Source organism: Ips typographus, linkage group LG3 (assembly GCF_016097725.1).
Source record: "Ips typographus isolate SLU linkage group LG3, UJ_Ityp_2.0, whole genome shotgun sequence".
NCBI classification, from domain to species: domain Eukaryota; kingdom Metazoa; phylum Arthropoda; class Insecta; order Coleoptera; family Curculionidae; genus Ips; species Ips typographus.
In genome coordinates, this window is record NC_138424.1 from 14471116 (window position 1) to 14490658 (window position 19543).

At 36.3% G+C, this 19543-nt stretch overlaps 1 protein-coding gene across 2 annotated transcripts; it reads left to right on the forward strand.

Annotated features, from left to right (window-relative positions):
* The first annotated feature begins 674 nt into the window (after window positions 1-674).
* LOC145726353 (uncharacterized) lies at window positions 675-16744 on the forward strand. Of its 2 annotated transcripts, XM_081975399.1 has the most exons (6): window positions 675-892; window positions 977-1161; window positions 1221-1347; window positions 7239-8083; window positions 8143-8269; window positions 11815-16744. In XM_081975399.1, exons 1-6 carry the CDS (start codon window positions 807-809, stop codon window positions 13760-13762), a joined length of 3318 nt encoding a protein of 1105 aa, XP_081831525.1. In that variant the 5' UTR covers window positions 675-806; the 3' UTR covers window positions 13763-16744. The 2 variants fall into 2 exon arrangements, with proteins under 2 accessions (XP_081831525.1, XP_081831526.1); XM_081975400.1 differs by lacking the exon at window positions 11815-16744 and having other exon boundaries at window positions 8143-11414.
* Window positions 16745-19543: the final 2799 nt, after the last annotated feature.

A 19543-nucleotide genomic window follows, 5' to 3' on the forward strand; every position in this document is an offset into this window, starting at 1 on the left:
ATAGGGTTCCAATTGGATTAATAACTTTTTTAGCTCCCTTTTAAATTTTTGGTTACTCACAATTGTTTTAATATCTATAGGTAACTTATTGAAAGGCTTTATACACATATAGTGGGGAGGTTTTTCTGTTATTTGCAGCCGGTGTGTTGGATACATAATTTAATGGGTTAATCTTGTATTATATTTGTTTACCTGTGGATTCTGAAAAAATAAACTTCTGTTGTTGAAAAAGAACATTAAGCATTCATATAGGTATATACAGAGCGTATACTGTCATTAGTCCCATTGACCTGAAAGTATTTCTACATGATTGCCGATAATCCATTTTTTAAATTATTCTCCTAACTCGTTTTTGATAAAAATGTTCTGAACCCTACCATCTCGGCCCCAGAACATAATACCATACTTCAGTCTGGATTCAAAATTGGCGCTATACAGAATTTTTAGACATTGCTCACTTAGATATTTACCAGTGAATCGTATTCCGTAGCAGATAGTTCCCAAAGTTTTCAAGAGTTTATCCAAATGAAAAGACCAGTCAAGGTTCTCATCCAGATAAACCCCTAGGAACCTCGTGTTTTCAGATACTGTTATGTCTTTTCCGACAATCGGGAGTCCTTCCAGTTTACCAAAGTTTGAGTGTTTTGTCCTGAACAGTTTTCTCTGCGTTCAAAATTACGCCGTTATCAAAAAAAAAACATTACACAAAAGCGAGTTACACCTTAAAAAATCTAAGAACATTTACAGAAACCCTGTTTTAATTGTGTTTAGTGTTTGCATTATTATAGAAGACTAGTTAAGCCACAATGGAGATGGAGAGTGAACAGGAGAATCCTGATGACGCCATGGAAATAGATGAACCTTTGCCGGTCACTCCTATAATTGAGAGAAAGTAAGAGTGCATTTAATTTTCTCCGCTTTCATTCTTAATTTTAGTGCAGGTTTATAGTAAAAGTACACTTTTTACTTCTTGTAGAGTGTTCCTGTCCACAGTACCCCCAGTTGTATCAGCTAGCCAGACTGCTGAAAGTGAAAACCTCCCAAAGCAAGATTCAAACATTGTTATCTTAGATGATGAAGAAGATGGTTCTCAACCAAAATTGTCTGCATCTGAAACCCCTAAAGTCCAAGAAGAAGAGAAACCATCATCACAAAAACTAGGTAGGTACAATATTTTCTCATGATTTATATTTAGTCTATTAATATTTGTTTTATTTTAGAATGCCCTGTGAAAGATATTATCAATTTAGTTGACAAACCTGTTAACAATAGATGCATTAATACAAACTGTGAAGGAAATTCTTCAGAATTTATTTTTGCACCAGATTTTAGTTTATCATCATTCAGGTAAGTTCAAATATTTTTTTTAACTGTTTGGATGTGTGTTTGCTCTCTTAAAAGCTGTAGTGCAGAGTGTGTGACAGCTGTAGTGCACTCAAGGTATTATGAGGCACTTTCCCATTATTACAAAGCATTGTGAGGTATTACAAGGCATTTTGAGATATTTAGAAGGCATATGTGAGTACTTTGATTGTGTAAAAAAGTCATTCTCGATTCTTAGCATGTCCAACAGATAGGCCAGGACAATATTCTCATTTACCGAATCGCTTACGTTAAAAGTTTTCCACCACTCGCGGAATTGCTTGAACTTCTTCTGATACCGTCCATACGACTGTATGGGAATTAGTTCTCCAACCGCTTTATTGCTTTTTTGTAAAACTTCTGCAGTCGAATCCATTTTATCGCTACTTGGATTGCAACAGACTGCAATAACGGTGAATCGATAATTCTTTTGACAAAGTACGCTAAGGAAAACGGCCCGACATATTGACCTAAACCACAGTTTGTTAGACTAAACATGGAGAATTGAGTGGTTTAGTGATTAATAACCTCTCTTCTCTTCTTCAATTTTGTTTGGAAGAGACCTACGTTTTTGTTGGTCTAGTCTTGCTGTATGGCCGGCCCATTCCAATTTCATTCTTGCCACGGGTCTCATCACATTCATTACCCCAGTTCTTCTAAGAATTTCATCATATCGAACTCTGTTTCCCAGGGATATTTTGAGCATTGTCGTCTACATTGCTCTTCGTGTAGTTTGTAATTTGTCAGCGGATTTGCGGGTAATGGGCATTGTCTCGAGTCCGTATGTGAGCACTGGCAATACACAGCATTCAAATAGTTTTCTTTTAAGATTTCTAGGGAATTCATATGGGATTTAAGTTTGAATCTTAACTTCTTCTCTATTTCTATATTTTTCCTGTCTCCTTTCTTATAGCATTTTGCCATTTGTTCGGAATTCTTTCTTCGGTTATAGATTTATTTAGTAGGACTCGTACATTATCCAGCAGTATCTCGCTTCTCATTTTGATCATTTCGCTGGTAATTTGATTCTCTCCTGTGCTTTTTCTGTTTTTCATTTTGTGTAGTGCTGTCAGCAGTTCTCCATTATCTATTTGGAGAACTTCCTCCGATCCCACATTCTTTATTTTCCTTCTTTGGTACTGATTTTCTTCTTGATTTCCTGAACTGTATAAATGTTTGCAGAAGTCCTCGACTCGGTTGCTGATGGTAGTCAGCCATCTTGGTACTTCATTTTTGCAACTCTTGGTCTTCCAATAGAGAAGAAAGACTTTCATACTTATGGTATCCTCAATTGTAGCTTTGATCAGATTAGTATTGTAATTTCTCAGGGTCCTTCGGACTCAACAGACTTTATTTAAGAATTACACAACTATTTAAAACACTACTTTTAAACCACTAAAGTCACTTTTATCACTTTTCACCACTTCGTTCTTTGCTTTATCGCGCCACTGTTATTTCACAACTGAGTGTCCGCCATTATAAATGAATTGGAAGAATGGCCTCAGATAAGCGGGTCAAGCAAGACTACTGCTTTTTACCCTCCCATCGCTGTAGACCAAAACGAAAGGTCCGGAAGCAGGACTCTGTTAACAGACACTGGCGTTTCCCTTTCGGGAATTACCAGTGTTGCAACGGCGTCCCCTGTCCTGGGTGAGAGTGCCCCGGCTGACAACGGGGCTCTTCTGCGCTCTTCTTATCTTTAATTCCTCTTTCTTCGACAGCTGGTCATCCTGGTGGAGGTCATGGCATATTTTTGGATGATCAAGAGAGTTAGAGGGCTAATCAATTAATCATCCAAGAATATTCGTGGGGAGTTTGGATCGGAGGTTAGGAGGTTGATCATCTTGGCTGGATTGGTCATGGCGGTTACCTGAAACATAAAAACAGAAAACATTAGTAATAACTTACTCCAAAAATGAAGTTAGTCATGATCGGGTGTTGTCAAATACGGGTGAGGTCATAGTCGGGTGTTCAGTGCTGTCATCTATCGTCCAGCAACTGATGTCTTGTCCGTTTATGGGGGGCTTCCAATTCTGGGTCATAGTCGATGGCGTTCCTTATGAGTGGGTTCTGGTATTCCGCCATCTTACCAAAGAACTTGTGTGAATGTTCTTTGATCTTCTCTGTCGCTGTTTTTTATTGGAGATCTCTGGTGATGGTGTCGTGTCTGACATACCACGGGGCGTCTATGGCTGATCTTAGCGCTATGTTTTCCACTGCTTGAAGGCGTTTCAAGTGGGTCTTCGCTGCATATCCCGAGGCTGCTGAGGCGTATGTCAGGGGGGTGATCGATTTTCAAGCTTTCCTGTATGCACATAATGTTCTTGCTATACGTTCAGTAAACGTTTATTGTTTCGCAAACATTTCATGCGATGCGCCGATCCAAGTTTAATGATACCGGGACATGTCCAAAAATAGTTGTTTTGTAGATTTGCATTTTACATGGGGTTAAATGGGTAACTCTCTTATTTTGTGGCCTAGAGGGTTGAGATTTCGTATTAGGGGGGTAAGTTTGGGACACCCCTGGGATGCGGTATTGCCAAGTTGTGCACTTTTTCCTTAAATTTAGAAAAATTCTATACAGGGTAATTCAAATTCGACCCTCACCATTGGGATCTCGGAAACTATAAGAGATACGAGAAAGTTTAAATTGGGGCAAAGTTGCGCAATGTAAAGCTCAACCAAATGCAGTTTTAAAAATTTCGATTTTCCGAGTACTTCCGAAGATATCCGAAAAAAACTGAAAATTTGATTTTTTGTTTTTATTTATTTCTAATCTTATTTGAAGAGATATTCCAAAACTAAAAGCACCTTTTCATTGCCACTTTTTCTCAGCTATTCGATGATGGATTCAAATTTGCTACACGACGTTTCGTTTTTTGGCAGCCATCATCAACTTTCTTTTTTCTTATGGGCGCCATATTGGATTTTTAGCCCACCAAATAGTACGTTTTATTCTGATTTTAGTGATGTATAATAACTTATGATTTGCTTCATAAATAACAAAATAATTCAATAAAAACTATTTTTACTTTAGTTATTGGCTTTGAGTTAATGGGCCGTTTTATAAAATGTCATTAGTTGACAGTACTTGTCAAACACGATAATTCGGACGATCATTAGAGCTTTTAGAGATTTTACCTTAGTTAGCTTTGAGTTAATGAGACGTTTTATGAAGATTACTTGGTAGTACTTGTCACACGCAATTGGCCTAAACATACTTAGTCACAAAGGTGTACACGTGACTTAAACCGGTTTATTCACTCGAAAAGCTTAGGCCGCTAGCTACGCTTGTGGACCTAGTTGTTCTTTTCGTGAATAAAAAATGGTTTTCATTCGCCATTTACAGATGTAAACAAGTAACAAACAAACATCAATGTTACATCTACGGGGCGCGGTGGAAATTTAATAGAACTGTAATTTTAGTTTTTTTTTTAATATAAGAAGTCGAAATTTAATAAAATACTGTATAAGACACGTGACTTAAACCGGTTTACTCACTCGAATAAATATGAATGAATAAAAAATGGTTTGTCACTTACTGTATAAATAACTATAAACTTGCACTTAACATTATAAAAAATGAAGTTCCTAAAATGATGATCTTTCTCTTGGAAACATAAATAAGCCTTTTAAGTTAGAGATAATGCTAACAAATCTCTTTTTCTGATTAACCTAAATAGTTCAGCAATGCTTATACCAGGTGTCCAAGAGCACCGTGGACATAGGAGATTAACATGGGAAAACGGTTTTGATTTTTTTGCGGCTGTACGGTTGATTTCATTGAAAAATCGTAATAATGAAAGTTGTAGTACCTATCACGGAGTAGTTTTCGGTATTTTTTTCAGATCTCTAACTTGAGCCCTTTCGTCGTAAAACACGAACAAAAATGAGAAATTTTAAACTTTTGGCCTGCACTGTATAGGCGGTTGTCGGGCAACGAGTAAACAGATCATTGTTGCTGGTACGGTTGCTCGACAACCGCGTATACAGTGCAAGTAAAAAGTTTAAATTTTCGCATTTTTGTTCGTGTTTTACGACGAAAAGGCTCAAGTTAGAGATCTGAAAAAAATACAGAAAACTAGTCCGTGATAGGTACTACAACTTTCATTATTACGATTTTTCAATCAAATCAACCGTACAGGCGCAAAAAAATCAAAACCGTTTTCCCATGTTAATCTCCTATGTCCAGGGTGCTCTTGGACACCTGGTATAATAATAACATTTTCTGCGGGGGTTTCTTTTCTAGATACATTTTTAACTATGATTGACGCTCAAATGATCGTCCGAATTATCGTGTTTGAAAAGTACTGTCAAATAATGACTTTTTTAAAACGGCCCATTAACTCAAAGCCAATAACTAAAGTAAAAATAGTTTTTATTGAATTATTTTGTTATTTATGAAGCAAATCATAAGTTATTATACATCACTAAAATCAGAATAAAACGTACTATTTGGTGGGCTAAAAATCCAATATGGCGCCCATAAGAAAAAAGAAAGTTGATGATGACTGACAGAAAACGAAACGTCGTGTGGCAAATTTGTATCCATCATCAAATAGCTAGGAAAAAGTGGCAATGAAAAGATGCTTTTAGTTTTGGGATATCTCTTCAAATCAGGTTAGAAATAAATAAAAACAAAAAATCAAATTTTCAGTTTTTTTCGGATATCTTCGGAAGTACTCGGAAAATCAAAATTTTTAAAACAGCATTTGGTTGAGCTCTAAATTACGCAACTTTGCCCCAATTTAAACTTTCTCGTATCTCTTATGGGTTCTGAGATCCCAATGGTGAGGGTCGAATTTGAATTACCCTGTATAGTGACCCCTCGTTTTTCCCTAAATTTCAGGAAATCTTAATCTGGTTATGAGGCCTTTGTAACAATATTTTGGGTTGTCCCGATGCTGATTGATTTAATTTTCTTGTATGCGGGTCGATCTTACCGAGCTTATCTTTTTGTTTGTGCCATATATTTCTTATTGCAGCTTGTATACTGCTCGAAATGTCGTGAGTGGTAATATTGTACTATAATAGGGACCTGCAATTGTTGATTTGGTTGGCTAAACACACGCGACGACAAGAATGTTCTTATTTTTATATAATTAATAAAAAAAGAACATGACAAGGGACTGACTAGCGTCACGACATGCAATCAGAATATGTTCAAATCAAATTACTCTTATGTGGACAAAGTTCTCTTGATGCCTGAGATACCTTAGAATCCGGTCATGTTCTAATAAATAATAAATAACAAAATATCCAAAACAAGTCTAACCGTAAGCTGTTGTATTTTTCTAATCAGATTTACTTCCAAAAGTCAGTTTAGGACAGCAATTTTAACTTTAGCTGAAGCTTTAACATTACAAATAAATTTACTATTAATCCATTTACTATTAAGTGTATAACATTAATGAATGCATACTTTTTGTAATATACGTTCAAGATAATTTCTAAAAATAAAGCTAATTTTAATCTTTACACATTGCATACCTACCCACATTGAATATTTAGCTTTAGCATTACCTGTAAGAAAATATAGAATTTCAATGAATCAAAGTAGCCAAAGAATCATCGTTACTAGATAAAGGTGAAGAATTTTGTGATGATGCGGTTCTTTTTGTTTTTTTTTTGCAGTTTAGTAATAATAGTAAATTAATGATTACTCGACTTGCATAAAGGCGCAGTAGTAATAATCTAAGATGTAATAAACAGTATTAGAGTACACAAGAAGTAATTGTTTTATTTTGCATTTCCTATTTTTATTTCAATATTCGTAAATTTTGGCAGGCACAATGTTTTGTTATGCAGTTATGAGTAAATTTAACCTTTTTTTCCCTCTTTGTGAATCCACTATGATAATACAGATATTTTTTTAGGAAAAATTTGCTGACTATGGAAATGGTTGATCATGAAGTCAGGAGATCCCATTATAAATGTTTGACCTGTCTAGAGTTTTTTAATGATCTTCGTGAGGTAAAATACCACAAACATCAAGAAACATGCAAATATGTGTGCGAACGGTGTCACTGGCAACTTGACACTAAATTGGCAATTGAGCTTCACGTCATTGAACACAACATGGACGATGAGCCAAATCCTGAATTTGAATGTGAAGAATGTTTTTTGGAGTTTTACAACTTAGACGAATATAAACATCACCAGAAAAGCTGTCATAGAAAAATCATTATATCAAATCAGTCATCAGGCTCCCAATATGAGACCAATGTTCTACAGACTGATTCAAATGTAGAAAGAGAACAAAGTAATTATTCCAATTACAGTAAGTTTGTTTCCGAAGTCTCATCACATGAACAAGATGGTAAAATTACAGAAACAAACTTAAGTTTGAAAGATTGCAAAAGTGAAAAACATTCTAAGAATCATGATTCGGACAATGCTCTTAAGACATATGGAAAAACATATTATTGCAAGTACTGTAACAAAAGTTTTAAATCAAAATCTGACTTCAACGTCCATTTGGCAACTAATTTAGAAAACCAAAAATATGGCTGCTATAAGTGTGGAAAGTTTTTTTCGCGTAAAAAATCTCTTATAAGGCACATAGATGCCTGTAAATGTGACAGATACCAAAAACGATTTGCAAAGCAAGATTCAAACATTGTTATCTTAGATGATGAAGAAGATGGTTCTCAACCAAAATTGTCTGCATCTGAAACCCCTAAAGTCCAAGAAGAAGAGAAACCATCATCACAAAAACTAGGTAGGTACAATATTTTCTCATGATTTATATTTAGTCTATTAATATTTGTTTTATTTTAGAATGCCCTGTGAAAGATATTATCAATTTAGTTGACAAACCTGTTAACAATAGATGCATTAATACAAACTGTGAAGGAAAATCTTCAGAATTTATTTTTGCACCAGATTTTTGTTTATCATCATTCAGGTAAGTTCAAATATTTTTTTTAACTGTTTGGATGTGTGTTTGCTCTCTTAAAAGCTGTAGTGCAGAGTGTGTGACAGCTGTAGTGCACTCGAGGTATTATGAGGCACTTTCCCATTATTACAAAGCATTGTGAGGTATTACAAGGCATTTTGAGATATTTATAAGGCATATGTGAGTACTTTGATTGTGTAAAAAAGTCATTCTCGATTCTTAGCATGTCCAACAGATAGGCCAGGACAATATTCTCATTTACCGACTCGCTTACGTTAAAAGTTTTCCACCACTCGCGGAATTGCTTGAACTTCTTCTGATACCGTCCATACGACTGTATGGGAATTAGTTCTCCAACCGCTTTATTGCTTTTTTGTAAAACTTCTGCAGTCGAATCCATTTTATCGCTACTTGGAATGCAACAGACTGCAATAACGGTGAATCGATAATTCTTTTGACACAGTACGCTAAGGAAAACGGCCCGACATATTGACCTAAACCACAGTTTGTTAGACTAAACATGGAGAATTGAGTGGTTTAGTGATTAATAACCTCTCTTCTCTTCTTCAATTTTGTTTGGAAGAGACCTACGTTTTTGTTGGTCTAGTCTTGCTGTATGGCCGGCCCATTCCAATTTCATTCTTGCCACGGGTCTCATCACATTCATTACCCCAGTTCTTCTAAGAATTTCATCATATCGAACTCTGTTTCTCAGGGATATTTTGAGCATTGTCGTCTACATTGCTCTTCGTGTAGTTTGTAATTTGTCAGCGGATTTGCGGGTAATGGGCATTGTCTCGAGTCCGTATGTGAGCACTGGCAATACACAGCATTCAAATAGTTTTCTTTTAAGATTTCTAGGGAATTCATATGGGATTTAAGTTTGAATCTTAACTTCTTCTCTATTTCTATATTTTTCCTGTCTCCTTTCTTATAGCATTTTGCCATTTGTTCGGAATTCTTTCTTCGGTTATAGATTTATTTAGTAGGACTCGTACATTATCCAGCAGTATCTCGCTTCTCATTTTGATCATTTCGCTGGTAATTTGATTCTCTCCTGTGCTTTTTCTGTTTTTCATTTTGTGTAGTGCTGTCAGCAGTTCTCCATTATCTATTTGGAGAACTTCCTCCGATCCCACATTCTTTATTTTCCTTCTTTGGTACTGATTTTCTTCTTGATTTCCTGAACTGTGTAAATGTTTGCAGAAGTCCTCGACTCGGTTGCTGATGGTAGTCAGCCATCTTGGTACTTCATTTTTGCAACTCTTGGTCTTCCAATAGAGAAGAAAGACTTTCATACTTATGGTATCCTCAATTGTAGCTTTGATCAGATTAGTATTGTAATTTCTCAGGGTCCTTCGGACTCAACAGACTTTATTTAAGAATTACACAACTATTTAAAACACTACTTTTAAACCACTAAAGTCACTTCTATCACTTTTCACCACTTCGTTCTTTGCTTTATCGCGCCACTCTTATTTCACAACTGAGTGTCCGCCATTATAAATGAATTGGAAGAATGGCCTCAGATAAGCGGGTCAAGCAAGACTACTGCTTTTTACCCTCCCATCGCTGTACACCAAAACGAAAGGTCCGGAAGCAGGACTCTGTTAACAGACACTGGCGTTTCCCTTTCGGGAATTACCAGTGTTGCAACGGCGTCCCCTGTCCTGGGTGAGAGTGCCCCGGCTGACAACGGGGCTCTTCTGCGCTCTTCTTATCTTTAATTCCTCTTTCTTCGACAGCTGGTCATCCTGGTGGAGGTCATGGCATATTTTTGGATGATCAAGAGAGTTAGAGGGCTAATCAATTAATCATCCAAGAATATTTGTAGTCGGGTGTTCAGTGCTGTCATCTATCGTCCAGCAACTGATGTCTTGCCCGTTTATGGGGGGCTTCCAATTCTGGGTCATAGTCGATGGCGTTCCTTATGAGTGGGTTCTGGTATTCCGCCATCTTACCAAAGAACTTGTGTGCATGTTCTTTGATCTTCTCTGTCGCTGTTTTTTATTGGAGATCTCTGGTGATGGTGTCGTGTCTGACATACCACGGGGCGTCTATGGCTGATCTTAGCGCTATGTTTTCCACTGCTTGAAGGCGTTTCAAGTGGGTCTTCGCTGCATATCCCGAGGCTGCTGAGGCGTATGTCAGGTGCGGTGACTGTCCGTCGGCTCCGTCGGTTTATATGTATATGTGTGGGTGATCGATTTTCAAGCTTTCCTGTATGCACAGAATGTTCTTGCTATACGTTCAGTAAACGTTTATTGTATCGCAAACATTCCATCCGATGCGCCGATCCAAGTTTAATGATACCGGGACATGTCCAAAAATAGTTGTTTTGTAGATTTGCATTTTACATGGGGTTAAATGGGTAACTCTCTTATTTTGTGGCCTAGAGGGTTGAGACTTCGTATTAGGGGGGTAAGTTTGGGACACCCCTGTGATGCGGTATTGCCAAGTTGTGCACTTTTTCCTTAAATTTAGAAAAATTCTATATAGTGACCCCTCGTTTTTCCCTAAATTTCAGGAAATCTTAATCTGGTTATGAGGCCTTAGTAACAATATTTTGGGTTGTCCCGATGCTGATTGATTTAATTTTCTTGTATGCGGGTCGATCTTACCGAGCTTATCTTTTTGTTTGTGCCATATATTTCTTGTTGCGGCTTGTATACTGCTCGAAATGTCGTGAGTGGTAATATTGTACTATAATAGGGACCTGCAATTGTTGATTTGGTTGGCTAAACACACCCGACGACAAGAATGTTCTTATTTTTATAAAATTAATGAAAAAAGAACATGACAAAGGACTGACTAGCGTCACGACATGCAACCAGAATATGTTCAAATCAAATGACTCTTATGTGGACAAAGTTCTCTTGATGCCTGAGCAACCTTAGAATCCGGTCATGTTCTAATAAATAATAAATAACAAAATATCCAAAACAAGTCTAACCGTAAGCTGTTGTATTTTTCTAATCAGATTTACTTCCAAAAGTCAGTTTAGGACAGCAATTTTAACTTTAGCTGAAGCTTTAACATTACAAATAAATTTACTATTAATCCATTTACTATTAAGTGTATAACATTAATGAATGCATATTTTTTGTAATATACGTTCAAGATAATTTCTAAAAATAAAGCTAATTTTAATCTTTACACATTGCATACCTACCCACATTGAATATTTAGCTTTAGCATTACCTGTAAGAAAATATAGAATTTCAATGAATCAAAGTAGCCAAAGAATCATCGTTACTAGATAAAGGTGAAGAATTTTGTGATGATGCGGTTCTTTTTGTTTTCTTTTTGCAGTTTAGTAATAATAGTAAATTAATGATTACTCGACTTGCATAAAGGCGCAGTAGTAATAATCTAAGATGTAATAAACAGTATTAGAGTACACAAGAAGTAATTGTTTTATTTTGCATTTCCTATTTTTATTTCAATATTCGTAAATTTTGGCAGGCACAATGTTTTGTTATGCAGTTATGAGTAAATTTAACCTTTTTTTCCCTCTTTGTGAATCCACTATGATAATACAGATATTTTTTTAGGAAAAATTTGCTGACTATGGAAGTGGTTGATCATGAAGTCAGGAGATCCCATTATAAATGTTTGACCTGTCTAGAGTTTTTTAATGATCTTCGTGAGGTAAAATACCACAAACATCAAGAAACATGCAAATATGTGTGCGAACGGTGTCACTGGCAACTTGACACTAAATTGGCAATTGAGCTTCACGTCATTGAACACAACATGGACGATGAGCCAAATCCTGAATTTGAATGTGAAGAATGTTTTTTGGAGTTTTACAACTTAGACGAATATAAACATCACCAGAAAAGCTGTCATAGAAAACTCGTTATATCAAATCAGTCATCAGGCCCCCAATATGAGACCAATGTTCTACAGACTGATTCAAATGTAGAAAGAGAACAAAGTAATTATTCCAATTACAGTAAGTTTGTTTCCGAAGTCTCATCACATGAACAAGATGGTAAAGTTACAGAAACAAACTTAAGTTTGAAAGATTGCAAAAGTGAAAAACATTCTAAGAATCATGATTCGGACAATGCTCTTAAGACATATGGAAAAACATATTATTGCAAGTACTGTAACAAAAGTTTTAAATCAAAATCTGACTTCAACGGCCATTTGGCAACTAATTTAGAAAACCAAAAATATGGCTGCTATAAGTGTGGAAAGTTTTTTTCGCGTAAAAAATCTTTTATAAGGCACATAGATGCCTGTAAATGTGACAGATACCAAAAACGATTTGCAAAAAGTTGTTATTCGGATAACCGTGAAAGACCAATTAAATGTGATGATTGTGGTAAATATTTTACAAAACAATCTTCTTTAAATGTACATATGAGGATTCACACCGGTGAAAGACCATTTAAGTGTAAGGTTTGTGGGAAAAGTTTTACGCGAAAAGATCACTTAGATATACATATGAAGATTCACACCGGTGAAAAACCATTTAAATGTGATGATTGTGGTAAATGTTTTACACATCCAAGTTATTTAAAAGTACATATGAGGATTCACACCGGTGAAAGACCATTTAAATGTAATGATTGTGGTAAATGTTTTACACGTCCATCTAATTTAAATGCACATATGAGGATTCACACCGGTGAAAAACCATTTAAATGTGATGATTGTGGTAAATGTTTTACACATCCAACTAATTTAAATTCACATATGAGGATTCACACCGGTAAAAAACCATTTACATGTAATGATTGTGGTAAATGTTTTACACAACAATCTAATTTAAATGCACATATGAGGATTCACACCGGTAAAAAATCATTTACATGTGATGATTGTGGTAAATGTTTTACACATCCAACTAATTTAAATTCACATATGAGGATTCACACCGGTAAAAAACCATTTACATGTAATGATTGTGGTAAATGTTTTACACAACAATCTAATTTAAATGTACATATGAGGATTCACACCGGTAAAAAACCATTTACATGTAATGATTGTGGTAAATGTTTTACACAACAATCTAATTTAAATGCACATATGAGGATTCACACCGGTAAAAAACCATTTACATGTAATGATTGTGGTAAATGTTTTACACAACAATCTAATTTAAATGCACATATGAGGATTCACACCGGTAAAAATCCATTTACATGTAATGATTGTGGTAAATGTTTTACACAACAATCTAATTTAAATGCACATATGAGGATTCACACCGGTGAAAAACCATTTAAATGTAAAGATTGTGGAAAACGTTTCAAGCGTAAATATTATTTAAATGTACATATGAGGATTCACACCGGTGAAAAACCATTTAAATGTGATGATTGTGGTAAATGTTTTACACATCCAAGTTCTTTAAATGTACATATGAGAGTTCACACCGGTGAAAAACCATTTAAATGTGATGATTGTGGTAAATATTTTACGCAACAATCTTCGTTAAATCAACATACGAGGATTCACACCGGTGAAAAGTCGTTTAAAGCGTAGATGTGAGTTAAATGTACAGGGTGAGTCAACGATAGAGTAAAGAACAATGACATTATCTCATTTCTTTCGAGAAATACAAAAAAATGTTAAAGACCAAAGTTTTAGAGAATATTGAGATGCAAAGTTTAAAATTACATTTGGATAAACAGGAAGATTCATAAAAGTGTGGCAAATAAAATATTAGGTTTTTAAAAGGAACCATCTAATTTTCAACACATTTTAAGATTCTCCGTAAAATTCTAAAGATTTTTTGTTAATAATGTCATATATCTAAACCAAATAGTTTTTTTACTAATATTTAAATATTTATATTTCATAACAATATTAGTTTTTACTATGATGGATATATCGCCATTGTTTTTAAAGGTAGAATACTCATATTTGGTACAAAACTTTTACGTTTGTTTTTTGTGATCTTAACTAAACTAAAAACTGAACATTGTCTTTGACATATCAGTTGAGGAAAAATATACATTTTAAATTGTTGTAACTGACGTAAAAAATTATACATTTATGGTTTTTTTCTAAAAAAATAAATGGATTTACTAGAAGTAATTCTGATATACGCTTTTGGAAAAACTAACAAAAATAAGTCATAATAATTTTTTAACTAACTTACTTATTTTACATATCAAGGTTTGACAACACCTGCTTATTTGGTTTGTCGTGAGCTATTTAGTTATACACTTAGTTAGGGTAACAAAATAAAGGTAAAAATTTAAAAAGTGTAAATAAATCACAGACTATTAAAATTAGGTATATGACATACTTAATCAAATTTGAAGTGTATCATAAAAGCTATCAGAAAAAATAGTTGAAAAAGTTGAATTAGTCAAAGTATATTTTAAAAATTTAACGCCCTTTAGCATTTAACGCAATTTAATTTGGATAAATCTTGTCGTCCTTGTAGAACGTTCGCACCAAATATGAGTATTCTACCTTTAGAAACAATGGCGATACAGACAACATTCCTTCATATATTTTTCTGAAAAATTTTAAATATTATATGATTATATCGAAAAGTAGTAGTCCATATTCACACAGTGGAGTAGTGAGTATAAGTGAAATCAAAACTCAGAGTCGATCTCCACAAATATTTATTAAAAAGGTTGTTAATTGCCTAACATGTTTCGGGCGTATTCAGACACCCATCTTCAGAGGCTTAACTAGATCACTAGTCTGCTGACTGTCATTCTAAAAGGGGGGACAGCTGAACCCAAATGTACCAAGGTGGTTTTTTATTCTGCACGGGGGAAAAAACCTTGATCAAAAACCCAGTTCTGGTACAGAGGTGACAGGTTGCTCCGTTTTTTATTCTCAAAGGGGAAAAAAACTTAATCAAAACCCAGTGTTGATGTCAAAAAGTGAAGTTACTAGCTCAGTTTTTATTCTTTAAGGCTCTTTTTATTTTGGCCACTTTGGCCAAACTTTGGCCAAATTTTGGCCACTCCATGTCCTGCTGCACCCAAGCCATGTTGCCCTGCACGGTCACACCTCCACAGTGACAAAGGGAAAGTCGCCCTCATTTTAATTTGTTTAATGTTGAACTTGTGAGTGTCCACCGCGGTTTTTTTTTGTTGTGTGACGTCCCTTTCGTGTCCATTTGGTCTCCTCAGATAGACATGCAGTTTTTACATCATTCAACTTCTTCGGGTTTTGATTAAGTTTTTTCCCCCTTAAAGAATAAAAACTGAGCTAGTAACTTCACTTTTTGACATCAACACTGGGTTTTGATTAAGTTTTTTTTCCCCTTTGAGAATAAAAAACGGAGCAACCTGTCACCTCTGTACCAGAACTGGGTTTTTGATCAAGGTTTTTTCCCCCGTGCAGAATAAAAAACCACCTTGGTACATTTGGGTTCAGCTGTCCCCCCTTTTAGAATGACAGTCAGCAGACTAGTGATCTAGTTAAGCCTCTGAAGATGGGTGTCTGAATACGCCCGAAACATGTTAGGCAATTAACAACCTTTTTAATAAATATTTGTGGAGATCGACTCTGAGTTTTGATTTCACTTATTATATGATTAGATTAGACATTATATTAGAAAAACTATTAGGTTTAGGTTTAAGATGTTATTCAAAAAACTTTTAAAATTTTATAGTGAATCTAAAAATGTGTTAAAAAATAGCGGGTTCCATTTAAAAATAGTATATTCTATATTAAGAGCGGAAAGTGAATATTTGCCGCTTGCACATGAAAATTGCAGCGTGAGGCGAAGCCGAACGCTGCAATCATGTAAAAGCGACAAAAGTACTTTCGGCTCGAAATATAGAAGATATTTTTTTGACGACTGCTGTGGGGTGGAGTAGAAGGACAATCTACATCATTTTCGTAGCACGAACCCATTGTCACCGATAAATCACTTTGACGGAATGGCTTTATTTCAAACAGGTATGTCAAGCGTTGTTATGGAAACGCCGAAAAAGTTGGTGAGTAGATTGTTAGTAGAAAGCGAAAACGCTCTAGGACAGTAAATGATTCACTTTCTGTGCACGTGCGGCGAATAACCACTTTCTGCTTTGAAATGGAAGCGTACATGAGGTACTTTCAAAGTCAGTAGTCGAAAATCTATTTTATCTGCCACGGCTTTATGAACCACCCTGTATATCCAACAGTAATTTTAAACTGTGCATCTCAGTATTCTCTAAAACTTGAGTATTTAACTTAATTTTGTATTCCTCGAAACAATGAGATAATGAACTTTACTTTGTCGTTGACTCACCCTCTCTACATATGAGAATTTACACCGGCGAAAAACCATTTAAATGTGATGATTGTGGTAAATGTTTTACACAACCAAGTTCTTTAAATGAACCGGTAAAATATCATTTAAATTTAAGGATTGTTGATAACGTTTTAGGCATAGATGTAAGTTAAATGTCCATTTGAGGATTTACACCGATAAAACCCACTTAAATGTCCATTTTGGCAAATGGCCTTTGCAAAGTTTGAATTTAATTAAAAGTTATTGTATTATAAAAATGGTGAGGTTTTGTTTTTTGTTTATCAATCCCAATCCTTTGACCGGTTTCGCCGTATTACAGCTACATTTACTCTCATTAGGGGCTGTTCCTAGATTGGGGAACGCCATCTGTACATTCTAACTCATAGAGTTGAGTACAGATGTCACCAGATGTTGCACAACAAATATTATTGTATTGTTACGATTTTCCCGTGGGTTCACACAAAGTCAGTTTAACTCAACAATTAATAAATTTATTTACACTTATTACAATAATTAACTCAACTACTAAAAAAAAACACTACTACAATTCCACAATTATTCCACTATTTAAGCTTAACCGCGTTCCCAAATTCACTACTACACTCTACACTACTCTCCACTGTCGTCGACGCCGCTTCTTTTATATTCACAAACCACGTTCTAGAATGACCGCGAAACGCTTCGCGATTTGCTTCGAATCTTCCAGGTGCGGCGCTTCCTAACTGTGGCCTACTTTAATACGCGCCCGGCCAGATATTACGGCGCATCGGTTTCATCGAGTATCGAGCATAGTAGGCCCAAACCGTAACACTGCCCCCCTCTTAAAGCTGATCGTCCCGATCCGCTTCATCTAATCCCTGGTATTTCTTGAGTCTGTCCAGATGGACAATTTTCATCTTGCCTTTGGGGCTGCGTTGGACTCTGTACGCGACGTCATTTAACCTTTTTACCACATGGTAAGGTCCCTCCCAGTGTCGTTGCCATCTTTGACTTAATCCTTTGCTCCTCCTGGGTTGAAACATCCACACAGCATCACCTTTCTTATAATTGCCACCAGTTGGTCTGTGGTCCAGTGTCATCTTCATACGGTCGTTGTTTGGTTTCATCTTCTCTCTCTCAAGTTCCCGAATTGTGATGGATTCCTTCTGTAACGAACACTGGTCACACCGTTTACACCATTCCTCAACGTCCTTTCTGAAGTTAATCCAGTAAAATCGATCTCTTATTCTAGCCAAAGTCTGGTTTACTCCAAAGTGTCCTCCTCCGCGACTGTCATGTAGTTCTCGCAGCACATTCTCTTTGCAGGAATTGGGCACTATTGTTTGGTAAACAAAGCGTTTTCCGTCTGGACTTTCCCATTTGCGAGTAATTAAGTCATCTCGCAGTCGAAGCGAATTCCACTGCAACCAGTAACCCCTTACTGTTGGTCCATATCTGGAAATCTGTTGCCAATCCGGTTTCAAATCCTTCTCCAACCATCTTCTGATTACTTTCAAATCAGAGTCTGAGCGCTGTCCTTTTATTATGTCCTCCTTAGAAACGCTGCTCTTCAGTCTTTTTGTAGCCTCTTTATCTGTCACCATCGCGATTTGACCAATCTTCCAACCATTATGAATTTGTCCTTTCCGGTACCTTAAATCACTATCAAAAGCTTGACGATCCTCTACGTATCGCGGTAAATATCCTTCCGGGTTCTTCATTTCCTGCTCCTGGTTACGCCAATTCTGCGGGGTCGGTAAACGAGACTGCTGTCTGCAATTCCATTGGTAATGTCCTTTACGTCCACAAACATAACATGTAATGTTTCTTTTAGCAGAGGAGTTCCGGTGATTTGTTCTGATGTCCTGGTTTCGTCGACACTGTGGGTTTGGAGAACAAGACCGCTGTCTGCAATTCCTTCTAATGTGTCCCGTACGTCCGCATCGATAACACTCCACTCTCGTGATAGGGCGTAATCGTTCTAATTGTGTGGACTGACTATTTCCTGATGCTGCCATTTGTTGCACTAATTGGCCTACCATTGTTTTAATTTCATCTATTAATGTAGCAGCATGATCGGCTGGCGGTACTCTTTCCTCTTGAATAGGCTCTGGCTTTAAATCATTGCACGCAGCTTCAATTTCCAGCGCTCGAATCAGTATTTCGCTGTTGTTGCTCCCTTTGAACATCTTCAGCCATTTCTTTACCTCCGGATCTCGAATCCCATCTACAAAATACTGTGCCACAAGTTCTTCTTGGATTTCATCCGGGACGGCTGGGTAAGCCAGATGCACAAGGCGACGAATTTCGGTTTCAAACTCTTCTAGATTTTCACCAGTTTTCTGCTGTCTTGCCATTAATTGCGTTCGATACAGTCCTTTCTTATGTTGATCCCCATAACGCCGTTCTAATGCAGCTACTAATGCTTCATAGTTGCTTCGTTGGGCGATAGGCAGAGTCTGTAACAGTTCCAATGCAGGTCCTCGTAATGCCCCTATTAGTGCTACAGCGATTTCCTCGTTACTCCATCTATTTGCATTTGCAGCGGCCTCAAATTGGAGTTGATACGTTGCCCATGAAGTTTGACCGTCGTATGTGGGAGGCTTGATCTTGTTGAGCCCGTTTCCGGTGATCACTGTAGAGTTGGGTCCTCTGCTGTCAATTTTCTGCTCTAAGTCGCGTAGCTTTATCTCAACATCATTCTGAATTTTATTAATGTCGTCCCGAACATCATTAATGTCTTCCCGAACATCCTTTAATTTTTCCTCAACATCACACTCCATCTTTTTAAGACTATGGGTTACATACTCTTGGATTTCTGTTTTGGTCCCCGCTAGAACGTTCAATATTTCTTCGTTACGTTTTTCTTGCCGCTCTCTATCTTCTTGACGCATTTCCATATCTTGTTGTCTCATTCTTTCTTTTTCTTCCTTCTCTTGTTGTCGAATCCTTTCTTGTTCTTCCTTCTCTTGTTGTCGAATCTTTTCTGTTTGTTGTCGAATCCTTTCTTGTTCTTCTTTGTCTTGTTGTCGAATCTTTTCTGTTTGTTGTCGAATCCTTTCTTGTTCTTCTTTGTC

Excerpts from the sequence above, each read along its gene's own strand:
- LOC145726353 (XM_081975399.1), top strand. The coding sequence starts at position 807 with ATGGAGATGGAGAGTGAACAGGAGAATCCTGATGACGCCATGGAAATA. Across the intron at positions 1,162-1,220 it reads ACCATCATCACAAAAACTAG|AATGCCCTGTGAAAGATATT; the intron begins GTAGGTACAATA and ends GTTTTATTTTAG. Across the intron at positions 1,348-7,238 it reads TTTAGTTTATCATCATTCAG|GAAAAATTTGCTGACTATGG; the intron begins GTAAGTTCAAAT and ends ATATTTTTTTAG.